This window comes from Raphanus sativus, chromosome 7, assembly GCF_000801105.2.
Source record: "Raphanus sativus cultivar WK10039 chromosome 7, ASM80110v3, whole genome shotgun sequence".
Lineage (NCBI taxonomy): Eukaryota > Viridiplantae > Streptophyta > Magnoliopsida > Brassicales > Brassicaceae > Raphanus > Raphanus sativus.
The window spans coordinates 3,156,528-3,171,527 of NC_079517.1; the positions used below are offsets into that span (position 1 = coordinate 3,156,528).

The 15,000-nt window shown below is 38.0% G+C and overlaps 5 protein-coding genes across 9 annotated transcripts; 2 read left to right on the forward strand and 3 right to left on the reverse strand.

The window, feature by feature from the left end:
- The first annotated feature begins 1,789 nt into the window (after positions 1 to 1,789).
- LOC108817766 (ABC transporter I family member 11, chloroplastic) lies at positions 1,790 to 4,679 on the forward strand. 3 transcript variants are annotated; one of them, XR_001944037.2, is made up of 12 exons: positions 1,790 to 1,966; positions 2,047 to 2,110; positions 2,215 to 2,294; positions 2,412 to 2,463; positions 2,531 to 2,664; positions 2,760 to 2,874; positions 2,962 to 3,048; positions 3,112 to 3,160; positions 3,345 to 3,429; positions 3,663 to 3,775; positions 4,176 to 4,282; positions 4,410 to 4,679. XR_001944037.2 is itself a non-coding variant. In XM_018590553.2 (11 exons), exons 1-10 carry the CDS (start codon positions 1,884 to 1,886, stop codon positions 3,739 to 3,741), a joined length of 828 nt encoding a protein of 275 aa, XP_018446055.2. In that variant the 5' UTR covers positions 1,790 to 1,883; the 3' UTR covers positions 3,742 to 3,775; positions 4,176 to 4,390. The 3 variants fall into 3 exon arrangements, 1 of the variants encoding a protein (XP_018446055.2); XR_008936534.1 differs by having other exon boundaries at positions 4,176 to 4,259; XM_018590553.2 differs by lacking the exon at positions 4,410 to 4,679 and having other exon boundaries at positions 4,176 to 4,390.
- LOC108817765 (protein LAZY 1) lies at positions 3,984 to 6,482 on the reverse strand. The gene is made up of 5 exons (XM_018590552.2): positions 6,114 to 6,482; positions 5,970 to 6,036; positions 4,758 to 5,506; positions 4,387 to 4,612; positions 3,984 to 4,189 (listed from the first exon to the last, which is right to left on the reverse strand). Exons 1-5 carry the CDS (start codon positions 6,117 to 6,119, stop codon positions 4,170 to 4,172), a joined length of 1,068 nt encoding a protein of 355 aa, XP_018446054.1. The 5' UTR covers positions 6,120 to 6,482; the 3' UTR covers positions 3,984 to 4,169.
- A 235-nt stretch (positions 6,483 to 6,717) lies between these two features.
- LOC108817763 (pentatricopeptide repeat-containing protein At5g14080) lies at positions 6,718 to 10,324 on the forward strand. 2 transcript variants are annotated; one of them, XM_018590551.2, is made up of 3 exons: positions 6,718 to 7,052; positions 8,147 to 9,827; positions 9,923 to 10,324. In XM_018590551.2, the coding sequence occupies exons 2-3, from the start codon at positions 8,156 to 8,158 to the stop codon at positions 10,171 to 10,173; spliced, it is 1,923 nt and encodes a 640-aa protein (XP_018446053.1). In that variant the 5' UTR covers positions 6,718 to 7,052; positions 8,147 to 8,155; the 3' UTR covers positions 10,174 to 10,324. The 2 variants fall into 2 exon arrangements, with proteins under 2 accessions (XP_018446053.1, XP_018446052.1); XM_018590550.2 differs by lacking the exon at positions 6,718 to 7,052 and having other exon boundaries at positions 7,974 to 9,827.
- A 135-nt stretch (positions 10,325 to 10,459) lies between these two features.
- Positions 10,460 to 11,036, reverse strand: LOC108817767 (glutaredoxin-C8-like). The gene has a single exon (XM_018590555.2). The coding sequence runs from the start codon at positions 10,925 to 10,927 to the stop codon at positions 10,523 to 10,525; it is 405 nt and encodes a 134-aa protein (XP_018446057.1). The 5' UTR covers positions 10,928 to 11,036; the 3' UTR covers positions 10,460 to 10,522.
- A 1,111-nt stretch (positions 11,037 to 12,147) lies between these two features.
- On the reverse strand, positions 12,148 to 14,087 carry LOC108818277 (U3 small nucleolar RNA-associated protein 18 homolog). 2 transcript variants are annotated; one of them, XM_018591190.2, is made up of 2 exons: positions 14,019 to 14,087; positions 12,148 to 13,879 (listed from the first exon to the last, which is right to left on the reverse strand). In XM_018591190.2, exon 2 carries the CDS (start codon positions 13,852 to 13,854, stop codon positions 12,274 to 12,276), a length of 1,581 nt encoding a protein of 526 aa, XP_018446692.1. In that variant the 5' UTR covers positions 13,855 to 13,879; positions 14,019 to 14,087; the 3' UTR covers positions 12,148 to 12,273. The 2 variants fall into 2 exon arrangements, with proteins under 2 accessions (XP_018446692.1, XP_018446693.1); XM_018591191.2 differs by having other exon boundaries at positions 12,148 to 13,876; positions 14,019 to 14,071.
- Positions 14,088 to 15,000: the final 913 nt, after the last annotated feature.

Genomic DNA, 15,000 nt, shown 5'->3' on the forward strand with positions numbered 1-15,000 from the left:
AGGTGACAAAACACTCGTAATGGCTGCTCCCATTGGTGACACGTAGTATTAACGTTGAATTAGCAAAAAAGTTATCATTTGATATTGTTTGCAGTAAAAATTATGTGGTAAAAACTGTAGATTGATGTAGTAAGTTTGATGTAAAAATATGAGTAATCGTATGTTCTCAAATAACTAACTGGTAACATTTTTGATTTATAAATTGCAGTATATATTTTCTAGAAATATTAAAGATATTAACAATAATATTAAGGATATCAACAATAATATTAGTATAAATTTGATAAAGTGTATATTCTTTTTAATATATTACATTAAAATAAATTAAATCAAAACTTTGATTTATATATAATTTATATAATGACTTTTCACTAAAATATGAAAAATTATTTTAAAATAGTTGATTAATGATTTTATGTATAATTTCTAGAAATAATAAAATAATAATAATAGTTTTTTATTATAAATTTGATAAAAACTAAGTAAACAAATGTATATTAATTTATATTTAACTAAGGTATTTAAATTTATGTATTATATATAATTAAAGGCATCCATATAAAAAAATTTACGTTATAAAAATATTCATCAAATAAAATTAACAATTAAAATTTAGAAAAAATATCTAAACATTTACACAAATAGATGTGGACAACTATTAAATGAATTAATTTTTTTTTTGTTAATTATAGTGCATATGACGTGGGGTTTCAGTTGAAAACCAAAAAAAATCATAACTCAAATCTTAACACATGGCTTTTTTCTTGATGTTGAGTTAACATTTGATTTATCAATTTTACAAAAGGATTAACTCAAAAGTGTAACTCAATTACAACACATTAGAAATCAACTAGTAACTCAAAACTCCAAAACTAATGCATGATTGGTAACATTTTTTGAGTTATCCCTTTAAGTCAAACTTAATCAATGATAACTCAGTCACCAATCAATTTTCTTTACGAATCTGTTCAATCTAGTAGTAGAGTTCATCTTTGATTACTAATCCTTGTATTAACACTCGTTAGTAACCAAGATTCTCTCCGCATCTCTCGATCTTGAACAATATCAGCTCGCGGTTGGATCTCATATAATTTTTTAGGAGACAAAAGAAGAAGCAAGTTGAGATAATGAACCACTGGCTTACGATAGTTTGTTTGATCATGAGTTCATAACCTGCAAAAGTATATCCGTCGCTCATGCAGTGACGGATCCAAAAGTAAATTTTATCGGAGTCAGTTTATATACAAATATCAATACAAAACAATACGCATATAAGATGAAAAAACATAACAATATTTGTACATATATATTAAATATATATTTTCTCATAATATTATGATTTTAATAAATTACTAAAATAATAAGTGTAATTTTAAGTTTATTGGCAGAAAAAACACAAAAAAATCATTGATATTGAATAAGGTATGGTTCCATTTGTTATCATTTATTTTTATATGCATTTTTTTTATAGTTATAATGTATACTATTGTAAAACAATTCAGGTCTTAGGATGCATTCGTTTTATTGAAGATGTATTTTCTTCAGCCATCGATGCTCTGTTCATGTTGATTTATTCTTTAGAATGTATCTGAATTTTATCGAACATGTATTTTCTTGCAGCAGTAACTGCTTATCTCAATTTCCTTAGCTTGTTCGCAATGATAATCGTCTTCTAACAAAAAAGGCCGGCAAGATAATGGGCGTTTTGTTGTGAAGGCCCAACAATGCAGATTATTAAAAGAAAACAAAATCTGCCTTAAAAGCCCAAGCCTCTATTCCTCCAATCGCATACGAGGGTGAAAAGGTAACAAAACACACACCGGGGACTGAGATTTTTTCCGCCAATATTTTCCGATCGCTGCGGAGCTTAAACAGTGGAAACCATGCTACTTTCGACGGTTTCTAGCTCCGCGCCCATCTTCCGCATCGGTGAACCACCAGCGTCCGTAATTGGTTGGAAGCAAGCGTAAGCCAATTCCTCCTGACCTCCACAAAATCTACTTTGATTTCTCTCACTCACTGTGCGTGTTTTTGGTTCGGTGACAGGTTGAGATTTCGGAGGACGACGAAGCCTAGGGCTATCATCTCTTGCGATTATTCATGCATCGAGGTAAAAGGTTTTCCAATTCTTTTACTCATTGTCAAGTAATGTATTCAGAGGATGTCGTTGTTGATTCCAGCTATTTTACTTTTGTGATGAATTGAGTTTTGAAGGTTAGGGATATATGCTACCGTCCTCCTGGAACAGAGTTGAATATTTTGAATGGTGTTAATCTTTCTCTCCGTGAGAAGAGGTTCTTCTTTTCCATTATCTGTTGAGCCTTTTTTTTTTTTAAATTTCTTTCGATTCCGTTTCATAAACATGCGCTAATGAAGAGTTTTTGCGTTTTTTTTTTCTATTCTTTCTGCAGCTTTGGATTGATTTTTGGCAAGAGTGGGAGCGGCAAAACTACGCTTTTGCAGGTCTCTTTGTTTCCACGATCATACACAGCTTTGCAGCGCTCTTCTTGACATTAGTTGTCTTCTGCAGCTTCTTGCTGGGCTGAACAAACCTACGTCAGGTTCCATTTGTATCCAAAGATATGGGGATGATGGGCAGCTAAAGGCGGATCCTGAGTTGTTACCCACTGAGAAGGTGGGCATTGTTTTCCAGTTTCCAGAGAGGTAAGTAGTCTTTTATATCACCTTTTTGTTTGATCTTATCAGTGACAAGAAGATACTGATGTGTTGATTTTTGTTGTTGTTGTTGTTGTGGCTAGATTCTTTGTTGCAGATAATGTGCTCGACGAGATTACTTTTGGTTGGCCAAGGCAAAAGGGTAGTTTGCAGTTAAAGGAGCATCTGACTTCGAACCTCCAGAGAGCATTTAATTCGGTATCCCACTCCTCCTGGTTTGCTCCAGTGGTCATATTGTGTCCAGTGGTACTCTCTTATAGCTGCTTTCTTCTTGATTTTTTTTAGGTTGGGTTAGACAGCATCCCACTTGATAAAGACCCCCAGTTACTTAGTGGAGGCTATAAGCGTCGGCTTGCACTAGCTATTCAACTGGTGAGACCAAAGGTTATTTTACATATTAATTGACATGTTCTAAGCAGTCATGCTTTTTTGTAGGTGCAAACTCCTGATTTATTGATTCTGGATGAGCCCCTCGCTGGTCTTGGTATGATTGATCCTGCTTCTTCTCTCCCGTGTTTTTTTTTTGCTCGTCGTTCTTTGCAGAATATTTCTTTCTTTTTCCTTTTTGGTGTTCTCTCTGCATATGATCTTCATTTTCTTTCCGTTTGCATGAAAACCACGAAAGTTTTCTCCTACTATGTCATCATTTGATTTTTCTGTGTAATTAGATTGGAAAGCACGCGCAGATGTTGCAAAGCTCTTGAAGCACCTAAAGAAGGAACTGACTTTACTTGTTGTAAGTCATGACTTAAGGTAAGCTCAGTTTTTCTTTCTCTTCGCTTCGGTGTTTATGATTCTGCACCCTTTCTCTTATATTTTTACATCGCGCCTTCTCTACACATGTACCTTGTTTGAGCTATTGTATACAGTCCTCTCGCAGATTTTTTTTTCTTTTCTTTCAAATATTAGTTATGGACCGTTTTAACGTAAAACAGTTTGAGCTCTTATAAAAGCATGAGTCCAATATTTTCCCTGCTTTTCACCAGAGAGTTAGCAACCTTGGTCGACCAGTCATGGAGAATGGAATCAGGTGGTGTTCTTGTTGCAGAGCGTCCACCAGTTTAGTTCGATATTTATTACTGCCGAAGGTCCATACCAGGTTCGGCTCGGATACTTTTGATTCTTCTGGTATTCTTGCAAAAAAGTGATATACGCTTTTACCCAGGCATAATAGATAATGACATGTTGCGGTTATGAGTTGAGAGAGATATAGTGTCTCTCTTATGAGATCAAAACGTATCACTGGATTATAGTCAACGTTGATAAGAATGTTTTCTCGCCATTTTAGTTTGCCAAACTATGGAATGGATATGAAATATCTTGCTGCAATTTTTAAACACGGTAAATACTTATTGTTACGTAGAAGGGCGTAACGAACATTCCCACCAAGTCTTGAACACATTTTACATAATCACACCACACGATTCACACATGCATGAAATAACATAATACACTTGCACTTTTTAATTTGCGTTTTTCTTCTCATCCCTTTTTTACAGCTCCAACACCAAGTCTGCAAAGCAATTTTTGGTTATTATCGGGTTCGATCACAAGCAGGAAATAGTGCATGCCTAAACGCCAATGTATCAAAAAAATTGTCTTTAGAGTAAAGACCTACATACTTTTTGAAAATCCAGAATCACATTCTTTCTTTGAAATCAATGGGCTTATGTAAATATATCAATTCGTTGGGTATGATGGTGCACTTACAGTCTTCGTCTGTTTTGATCCAGTGTTCTCCGTTTCCAGCTGAGTGGGAATTTCTTAGCTCATACTGGATCCATCTTTTACTTGTCTTGTTACAAGGGCTCACCTTTTTGGACATTAATCCAGTAGAATTTGCTTTGCTGTTTTTTGGTTCTGTCATGCCGCTGTATATTTTGCTTTCCATTATGGAGTCTTCTGGATGTACTTTTCTATGGAAAACTTGTATAATCTGCACTCGCAATAAATTCATGTTTGTTAGAAGCAAGCTTTGTATTAATCATCTGAAGTTTGGTATATATTTCAAGATGTTGCATGTTATCACACAGGCATTTTAGATAATAGGCTCTGGAAAACAGAACAGAGAAAAATCACACCTTTTGGAACTTCTTCTTTGTGGAATGTACTTCTGTTTTACCACCGTCAGGGCTCCTGGAGGATAGGTGAAGCTTTTTCAGCACCTTCTTCACAAGATTCTTTGCAGACTTGTGAGTTGAACTGGGTTGCTTCTTTTTCTCCTCGTACTTGTTTTCTGAATGCTTATCGTGCATTTCTGTTGCCTGAAACAGTTCTCCAAGTGATGCTCGTTCCTTCTTCCCTGCAACCTTTGTTTCTGATAATTCGATTTGAGAACTGAAGAAATACTCTTGGAGCGGGAACTTCAGTGGCTGATTATCTTCGTCAGCATCTACTCCCTCAGCGGCCGCAATGGTGGATGCAATAGTATTAGCGTCGCTGTTCCTTCCTGATGGTTGGTCGTGTCCTTCTTTAGCTTCAGCCTCAAGGAACTTCTCCAATCCATTGCTAATGAGCTTCAGATAATCCTCTGTTACTTCTGCATTATCTGTTGCTGGGTCCCCAGATAACATGCCAAATGTCGGTGTTGCTGGTTCGTCCAGAAATGTTTCTCCACCAAGGGTTCCAATGGCAAGAAAGCCATGAAAAAAATCACTGTTTCTGGCTTCCTTGGTTTCTGTATTTTCATTGGGTCCTGCGAAGGAGCTTTCCTGGAACAGATTAAACTGTTTGCTGATTCCAGTACTGTATCTGGGGCCAGCACTTGCTCCACCGTAAACATCTTGGCTATCAAGGGACGGATGAGCTGAAAAGGGGAAATGACTGTTACCTGAAAAGGATTTAAATGTGATACATGTGAAGAGAAGAGTTGTTAATTTTCTTCCAGAAAAGTGATGACAGCTACTGAGGGAAAAAAGATGTTGACTTGTGCTAGAAATAGGGAAAATGTTGACTTGTTTCAGTAGACAGATACATGCAACGCTAGCAAGAGATCTGGTTTAGCTGCTCTCATTCACGAATGGCCAAGTGTCAGGCAAATCGAGTAGGTGAGTTTTTCTTTCAACTCTGACTCCCATCATAATGCTTTACACACGAGCACATGACCCTACTCTTCTATTAGGTCAGTTGTTTAGTTTTGTACAAATGGATGTTATAGTGAGACAATAAATGACTAGGCCCTAAAATGCTTGCTAAGTCCTATTGCTATTCTCCTAGAATTCAACACGCTTCCTAGTCTTGCTCACACATCTTGAGAGGAAAATAAGTATTTGAGAGAAGTACGGTTTAATTACCAGTTGTAGCATCTTTCAATAGCTCTTTGCTATTCTCCCGTGACTTATGATGTATCCAGCCCCAAAACTGTCAGAAAAATAAGCATGGGTAAGTTTTGGCTACAACTACAAGTTAGTTGATAGTTTTGTAGATATAGAACGTACCTTCATTTTCGTTTACCACACGATACTAGAGAAGAAAGTGACTTTTATAGAGAACCGTGATTCCAAAGCCCATGATATATCAGTGAGTTAGTTGCTAACAGTACCTCAAGACTTTTAGGTTGATGACAGCGGAAACCAACACCAAGAAAGCTACAAAATTTTGGTTGGCCGTTCTCTTTCAAGATCACATCAAGAATAGGTTGGAGGCCCATTACAGACGTGAGGCTACTGCTGTGGTTACATGGCACAGAAATTTATTGGAGTTGCTATCCGTCATGACAATCATCTATCATCTCTAGGTATTACAATTTGATCTTGAATTGAGTTTCTATACATAAACGCTGTGAATTTTTGTGGCGTTCATGAGCCATTGATATTATATTGACAAGTCGTTTTGTTAATAAGATATACACAATGGATATTTCAGTTGCGTGTGTTGTGTAGTCTCTTGATTTTTAGAAATTCTTTGCTGCAAATTTTGATAAAATTATCCAACTATCTCATGTATACTCTAGAAGGGTGTATGCATTCTGTTTGTAATTTAGATACATAGCCAACGTGACTGGATGGTACAAACTCTTCTATGTTAGTTATAGAAGAGCAGTAAATTTTGTTGTACACTGTGTTGCTTTCCAGAGATTTATTTAGTTTTTATTTGAAAGAACAATCAACGCTGGCTGCTTGTTCACTTAAGAGTGATTGAAACTGCATCGTGTTGAAATAGTTACCAATGAAAAAAAGTACTGTTTCCTTCTGCTTTTGTTGACTTGGCCGTCTCTGACAAGAAGAAAAGGCATATAGATGACTACTTGTTGTGCATAAAAGTAAAAGAAAGATTGCTTTTTTAAGGAAGCATATGGAAGCTCCGTGACAGAACAACAACTAATACGTTTTCGTACTAAGTTGATTCAGACAATTGAAGCCGTCCAACGACATCAGGTACTGTATTTCTGCTGCAAATGTTTTGTTTGCGTTGTAATATCAAAACTGGTAATGTAGTGTGATTGTTCTCCTTTATTAAATATCATATACCCGTTTCCTTAGCTGTAGAAGCACATTGTTTTGGTAGATCAAGTAGGAACTTGCTCGAAATTGAACCGTGAAACGCACAGTCAATGTAGATTAGATTAGATTAGAATTGATTTGATTAGATTAGCAGGAACAAAGACGAATAGACAAAGATGAGGGAACAAAATGCAAATGGGAAAGCAAATAAGTACGATTAAAAGAGGAAGGGAGCATCTGGGGGTGAAAGAAAGAACAAACAGAAGTAGCTAGTGATTGGGTATGGGACCAAGAGGGAAGTAGTACACATTTGTTCCAGATTTAAACAAACTTACAAATGCTAAGTTTTGCAATCTCGAGTCACACACTGCTCCCACTCCATTATCTTTCTTTTCTCTTTCTTAGAGTTAGAGAATGTGATGGACTTGTGTCAAAATTCACGTGGTGACTAGATAAGTCGAGACAATTCTTTGTCAGTTTCCCTTCTTGTTCCTATCATATCTTCTTTTGGTAATAATTTCCAACAGTTTCGCTATCATTTGTTCCCACGTAGTTGATGGTCTATACTATTTTCTAAAGTGAAAAGATCTACAAAAGATATGAAAAGATAATAATCGCTTTTGTTCCCATGTAGTTGATGGTCTATACTATTTCATAAAGTTAAAAGATCTGGAAAAGATATGAAAAAAATTAAAATCGCTTTTATATTATATTTCTCTACTGTCTTCATCTACAGTGGGTCATGAGTCCCCCCTCGCTCCTACCCCAAGCTATCACAAATGATTTGATTTTGATAATGACTCCTAAGGATTGTGCTTATTAATCCGGTTCAACCGGGTCACTCAAGTTCGCCATTTCTACCGAATCAAACTAAAACATTTCCTGCAATTACTACATTTATCAACATTTCTTGGTGATTTTTTTATCTTATATGGGCAAAACATGGGCCACTAAGAGTTTAACTTCTCACTAATGGGCTGGCTCAACTACGTAATATCTGATTCTTCTTCTCCTCTCCAACTTGTCAGCGACCGGAAATGGTGACGTCATCTATCATGAGACCTACGGCGGAGCTTGCGGTCAGGATCGGCCGTGAGCTCCTCAAGGTCTCCGCAACCTCTCGGTCAGCTCGGACATGGAGCCCATCTATGGAACAGAGTCTCCACAGTCTCGGCTTTCGTCACTCAATAAGCCCTTCGCTTGTAGCTCGAGTCATCGACCCGTTCCTCCTCAACCACCATTCCCTCGCTCTCGGGTTCTTCAACTGGGCCGCCCAGCAACCCGGTTACTCCCACGACTCCATCTCTTACCACTCCATCTTCAAAACTCTCTCGCTTTCTCGACAGTTCTCCGCCATGGACGCTCTCTTCAAACAGGTCAAAACCCAGAAGATCCTCCTCGATTCCACCGTCTATCGCTCCCTCGTCGACGCGCTTCTGCTGGGTCGGAAAGCTCAGAGCGCGTTCTGGGTTTTGGAAGAAGCTCTTTCGTCGGGTAGGGAGATTCATCCCGATGTGTGCAATCGTCTCTTAGCTGCGTTAACTTCTGATGGGTATTGTGATTATGCACAGAAACTGTTCGTTAAAATGCGTCAGAGAGGTTTGTCTCTGAATACACTTGGCTTCGGTGTGTATATAGGAAGCTTCTGCAAGAGCTCTGATACGAATGAGCTCTTGAGGTTAGTGGGTGAGGTTAAAAAGAGTAACTTTAACATCAATGGATCCATTATTGCGCTGTTGATCCTCCAAGGTCTTTGTAAATGCTCGAGAGAAATGGATGCTTTCTACATTTTGGAAGAGCTGAGAAACATTGATTGCAAACCGGATTTTATGGCTTATAGAATCATAGCTGAAGCGTTTGTAGTAACTGGTAATCTGTACGAGAGACAGGTTGTTTTAAAGAAGAAGAGAAAGCTTGGAGTAGCACCTAGGAGTAGTGATTACAGGGAATTTATCTTGGATTTGATCTCTGCTAAACGTTTGACTGAGGCTAAGGAAGTGGCTGAGGTGATTGTGAGTGGAAACTTCCCCATTGATAATGATATCCTAGACGCGTTGATCGGATCAGTCTCTGCGGTTGATCCAGATTCTGCTGTTGGATTCTTGAACTTCATGGTGATAAACACAGGGAAACTGCCTGCGATTCGGACTCTTGGCAAGTTGAGTAAAAATCTTTGCAGGCAGGACAAGAGCGACCTTCTGATAAAGGCTTATGAGGTTTTGTCAAGCAGAGGGTATTTTTCAGAGCCTGAGAGTTACAGTCTGATGATATCGTTCTTGTGCAAGGCGGGGAGAGTTAGAGAAGGTTACAGTGCTCTGCACGAAATGAAGAAGAAAGGGTTTGATCCAGACGTTTCACTCTATAACGCTCTCATCGAAGCTTGTTGCAAAGCGGAGATGATCCGTCCGGCAAAGAAACTGTGGGATGAGATGTTCGTAGAGGGATGCAGAATGAATCTGACGACGTATAATGTACTTATCAAGAAACTGTCAGAGGAAGGAGAGGTAGAGGAGTCTTTGAGGCTGTTTCAGAAGATGCTTGAGAAAGGGATAGAACCAGATGAAACAATCTATACGTCTCTCATTGAAAGCCTATGCAAGGATACCAAACTTGAGGATGCTTTGGAAGTCTTCGGAAAGTGTATGGAGAGGGATAAAACAGTTGCGAGAAGGGTATTGATCACGTTTGTTTTAAACCTATGCAGCAACGGTGAGAGAACAAATATAAATGTGTCTTCTAGGTTATTTTTGGTTGCCTTGCAAATCAAGTTTGTGACTGATTCGTTTCGTGTATTATGCGTGTAGGCCATTTTGGTGAGGCGTCTCAGCTGCTGCGCGAGCGAGAACATTTGGAACACACAGGTGCACATGTAGTGTTGTTGAAATGCGTGGCTGATGCGAAAGAGGTTGAGATTGGAATCAAACATATGAAATGGATCAAAGAGGTGTCGCCAACTCTTGTTCACACCATTTGTTCTGACCTGTCATCGTCTTTCTGTTCATCATCTGATCCTGATTCCATTCTTCCATTTATTCGTGCACTTGAGCACACATGATTACACACCAATAGGCTATAACCTAGTTCCGGGGGTGAATGTATACATTACAAGTATACATAAGAATTATTCTAATGAATATTTTTCTAATTCAAATGTGTAAAACTAGAGATTGCTATATAAGAACGCTATCCAGAGACAGTGATTATTATATATTTTAAATTAGTGTGATTAAGAGAGAAATTAAAGAGCTAAGCTTAAAACAAACGCACACTCTTCTCCCTCAGTCTCTAATTCAACACTATGATTAACCATTTAACCTCACCTTTTGTGTTCTTTTAAACCAAAAAAAAAGTAACAAACAAGAAAAAAGGAAAAGAAAACACAGAAGAAGAAGGTGGACATGGGGTCAGAGCCAGAGAGCACCAGCATCTTTGAGAAGAGGAACGAGTGAGCCGTTGATATGTGAAGCCATCACTCTCTCCAATGATCCTACCATCTTCCCACCGATGAATACCACCGGAAGTGGCCCCTGGGAAGCGGGGCTGGAGCAGCCAATGAAGCGAAGGAGGGCTCGGTGGATATCGACGCCATAAGGGTGGAGGTCGAGCTCATGGACGGCAGGGCTGACTCCCATTCCGCGGAAGAGACGCTTGACGGCGTGGCACATGGAGCAAGTGCTCAGGCTGAATATAACCACCGCATTTTCAGCCACCATGGACTCTATCCTAACAAGAGTCTCCGAGGGAAACACGCCCATGTTGTTCACCTTATTATATGAGAGCGAGTCCCGAGTTATGGTTTTGTATTGCATTTTGTCTTTCTCAGTTAGAGGGAGAGTGTGTGAGTTGGTTGGGATGTGGTAAGAGTAAGAGGCATGCAGACTATTTATAGAAGATGAACTTCTTCATGTAATTGGTACATTTTTATTTGTTTATACTATATTCCAAATGATAACAAAGTAATTGGTGTGATAGCCATGGTAGTTAGCTTTTGTAATAATATGTAAATTTTAAAATTATGTTAATCAGTTTCCTTTTCCAACAATATAAGAAACTCGCAATATAAAGTGTCGAATATTTTTGATAATATTTACGATGCTGCCAGCATTATGTGAGCAATGTGTACGTAACACTGAGATGAGGTCGAATGTTTAGGATATGGCCGGTGGTTTTCCATGATATTCCATTCCCACTTTATGCTCAAATTCTCTAATTAAATCGATCTCTATAAACAAGTTACATATAATATCATTATCAATATGATCATTAAGGACTTGGAATATTTTGGCTGGAATATAATCAGATAGAGCATCGAAATAGCTATATATATATATATGATTATTAATCTAGAATATATAATCCCGATAGAATTTCGTATGATCGTTATCCTAGGTCCAATGTGGGAAATATATTTTTAAAAAATAGAAGTAAAGGAGTCATCAATATGCTTGGAATGAGCATTTCTGAAAAAGAAGACACAACGAACTGTGTGATACGAGTTTCAACCAGCGTTTACTGGCTAGCTAGTAGCTACCATCAGAGTATTAATTAGTGTTCTTGTCTTCTTGATGTATATAAACTACAAGTTTGCATGTATTCTTGCTAACATCTTTATATTTATACATATATATCATATATGGTAAAGTAGCAACTGCGCCTGTCAAAAAGAACTTGTATAATTTAGACTCTAACTGTATATATGTTCACTAAAAGCCTGGAAAAAAGGTTAAATTTGACGAACTTGGTGACATGCATACAAACAACATAACATAGAACAAGAAGATTGTGAAGTAGTTCCAAGGTCTAAACCACACATTATTAGCTAATATTTACGATGCTGCCCACATTATGTGAGCAAGATGCATCATACTGCCAAGTAAAAAACTCTAATTTGTTTGACAAGCTCAAGTTTAACTCATGAATTAGGAGGATCGACACACTCTTACTTCTTCTCCTGCACTTACTTTAGATATCAAAACAGTGTCGATACTGACATAAACGTGAGCAAAGACTTGCCCAACTCAGGTTCTAATTATCATGAAAGAAAATATTCCATTGATGTAAAAATGTAGAAAAAGGATAAACTGAAGAGTAATGAGACCAAAAGGAAAACACAACAAACAATCTCAAAAAACTGCCCTCGCCAAAAGACAAAACTTCAAGCATTCATGTAATGATTCAGTTTGTAAAGCAAAACTTTTCCTCCAGCGTTTCCCATAGCCATGAAGCCACTTCCGGGACTGAAGTCCAAGCAGCAAGGGTTACCCATATTTTTCTTAGGCGGTGGCCAGTTTGAGAAGACGGTTAGAGACGGAACATGGACCAGCTTCACACTGTTTTTATTCATCCTCGAGATTATAGCTAGAATCTGACCATCATGGTTGAACTTCATGAAGTCTATCATGGAAGTTAGATTCTCCACCGTCTTTATCGGCTTTCTTTTGCCTCCTAAGAACTCATCCTTCTTGTAAATGTTCACGATCCCTCTGTCTGTCCCAGAGGCAAACAAAGCTCCGTTCGGTGAACTGCAAAGCGAAGTCCCACACGTGCTGCCTTCATCCACACCTTTGTATAAGCACTTCATTGTTCTCAGATCCCATACGTAGACTTGCCCATCCCCTCCTGAGCTCAGCAGCTGTTTCCCATCATCACTGAACGCTAACGACCTCACTGAACCGTTCATCTTCAACGTTCCCGTCAGCTCTTTGGTCTTTGTGGACACAAGCAAGATATAACCTTCGTTGCCGATGAACGCTACGGTCTTGGAGTCTTGAGAGACCTCAAAACTCTCCAAGCTTTTCTCCTCTCTACCAACCAAGGGACCAATCTTGTCAAACCTCGCATGCTCCAAATCAAAGCTGTAAAAGTACTTCCTCCTCCCGGAGACGATGACCTCAGAGCCGTTAGGCAAGAAAGCAGCTTTGGTAATGGGACAGTCCTCGAGGAAAATGCTCTGTATCTTGGTGTTCCTCTTCCCATCAATCTGGAAAAACCTCAGCCTTCTGTCCAACCCAGCGGTGAGAAGCAGCTGAGCGTTTTGATGGAACTGGACAGAGTTAATCGGAGCGTTCGAAGGATCTGCTATATTGGCGTCCGCGTGCTGTGAGTACTCGAGAAGACCAGAACACAGCTTGGAACCACCAGTCTTCACCACAAGATCTTCGTTTGTCCTGAGTATATCATCATCATCATCACCACCACCTTCCCCCTCATCTGAAGAGTCTCCATCAGTGATTCCAGAATCAGTCTTAGCCCATTCTGTTCCAGGGTTTAGCTTGGCGTGATGAGCTCTCAGCCTAGCAATGTACTCAGAACCAGAGATCAAACCCTCGTCCTCCTCTTTCCTCAGCTTCCTCAGACGGTTAACCGAAGCAATGTTAATATTAATCTCTTTCTCTTCTTCATCCTCCCAAGCAGCTTCTCCCTTCCTAACAACAACTCTCTCTTCTTCTTCTTCCTCATCATCATCATCTTCGGAATCTACACTCTGCCTCACAGCAGAACGATCTACACGGAACAGAGCAGACCCATCACTCCCTTCCACATCTCCATCTCTCTCACCAAACGAAACAGGGTTGTAGAGAGACCCAAACAACAAATTCTCAAGCTTTCTCATTTCAACCTGCTCAGACTCTCGCTGCTTCTCCTCCTCCATCTTCCTTCTCTTTGCCCTACCGTCATCTTCGGTCTCTTCTCTCTTAGCCTTGCTCGTCGGAGCGTTCTGTGATAACGTAGTCATCGCTCAGTTCTCCACAGACTCACTGCTGCAACAAAAGAACCAAATATGAGATTCGCACAGAGCTTAAATTAAAACCTAAGTTTCGGTAAGGATTACTACAAAGGCGAGAACTTTAACCTAAACCGTGCAAAAGATTTTGATTAGAACAAAAGCTAACGACTTACAATGTTGACGGCAGAGAGCTTCGCTTCGCTTCAATGGAGAATTAGGGTTTAAGAGGTTAATATGAAAATATCGTTACATGCCTTTTTTTTAATGGGTCAACAACGTGTGTACGCAGGCCTTGAAAAGCCCATTGGGCATGGCAGGTGAAAACTTTAGGCAAATCCTTTAGACAGCAAAAGATAAATTGTGATAAAAATCCTCCAAATATCACTAATTAAAAGTTACATTTAGGACTTGATTGAAAGATCATTAGCATAAACACTATAGTCGTTATTTTCCAATCAAAATTTATCTCAAAAGCATTTAGAAAAGCAATTAAAAGATGCTAATGTTCTTCAGTTACTCTTTACTCAATGCTCTTCAATTTCTCCAAATTTAAAATTAGTTATATATAATTTATTTATTTTACCGAATAAATACCAAATCAAACTAATTTTGACTAACTTTTTTAAACGTTTTTAGATCAAACTAAACCAAACTGAAATGAAATCAAACCAATTCTGAATTTAAACAAAAATTTATACTCTTAAATTAAATATTAAATCTTAAATCTAATCACTAAATCAATTTTAAAAAGTTTAGTGTGTACTATTTTGAGATTTTTTGTGTGCTAACTCTGAAAAAAAAGATCTTGCAGTGATATCTATTTATATATAACTAGGGTAAACCCGCCATACGAGCAGACAATGAATTAATAAAATTAATAGTATATTTATAAAAAAGTATTTAAATTTTCAAAAAGTTATGATTACATAACACCAACAAAATTTACTTAACCGAATTGCTTAACTAATTGATTTAGTTGATGAATTTGTTAAATTTTGAACTGAAGCTTTCTCAAAGAGAAAACAAAATTGAATAGAAGAATTTTATGCTTATACAATTGGTTTAGTAATGGATTGGTTAACATTTAAACCAAAGCATTTTTCTGGATAACAACTGTGTGTGTATACGTGTGCCTACATATTTAACTATTTATCT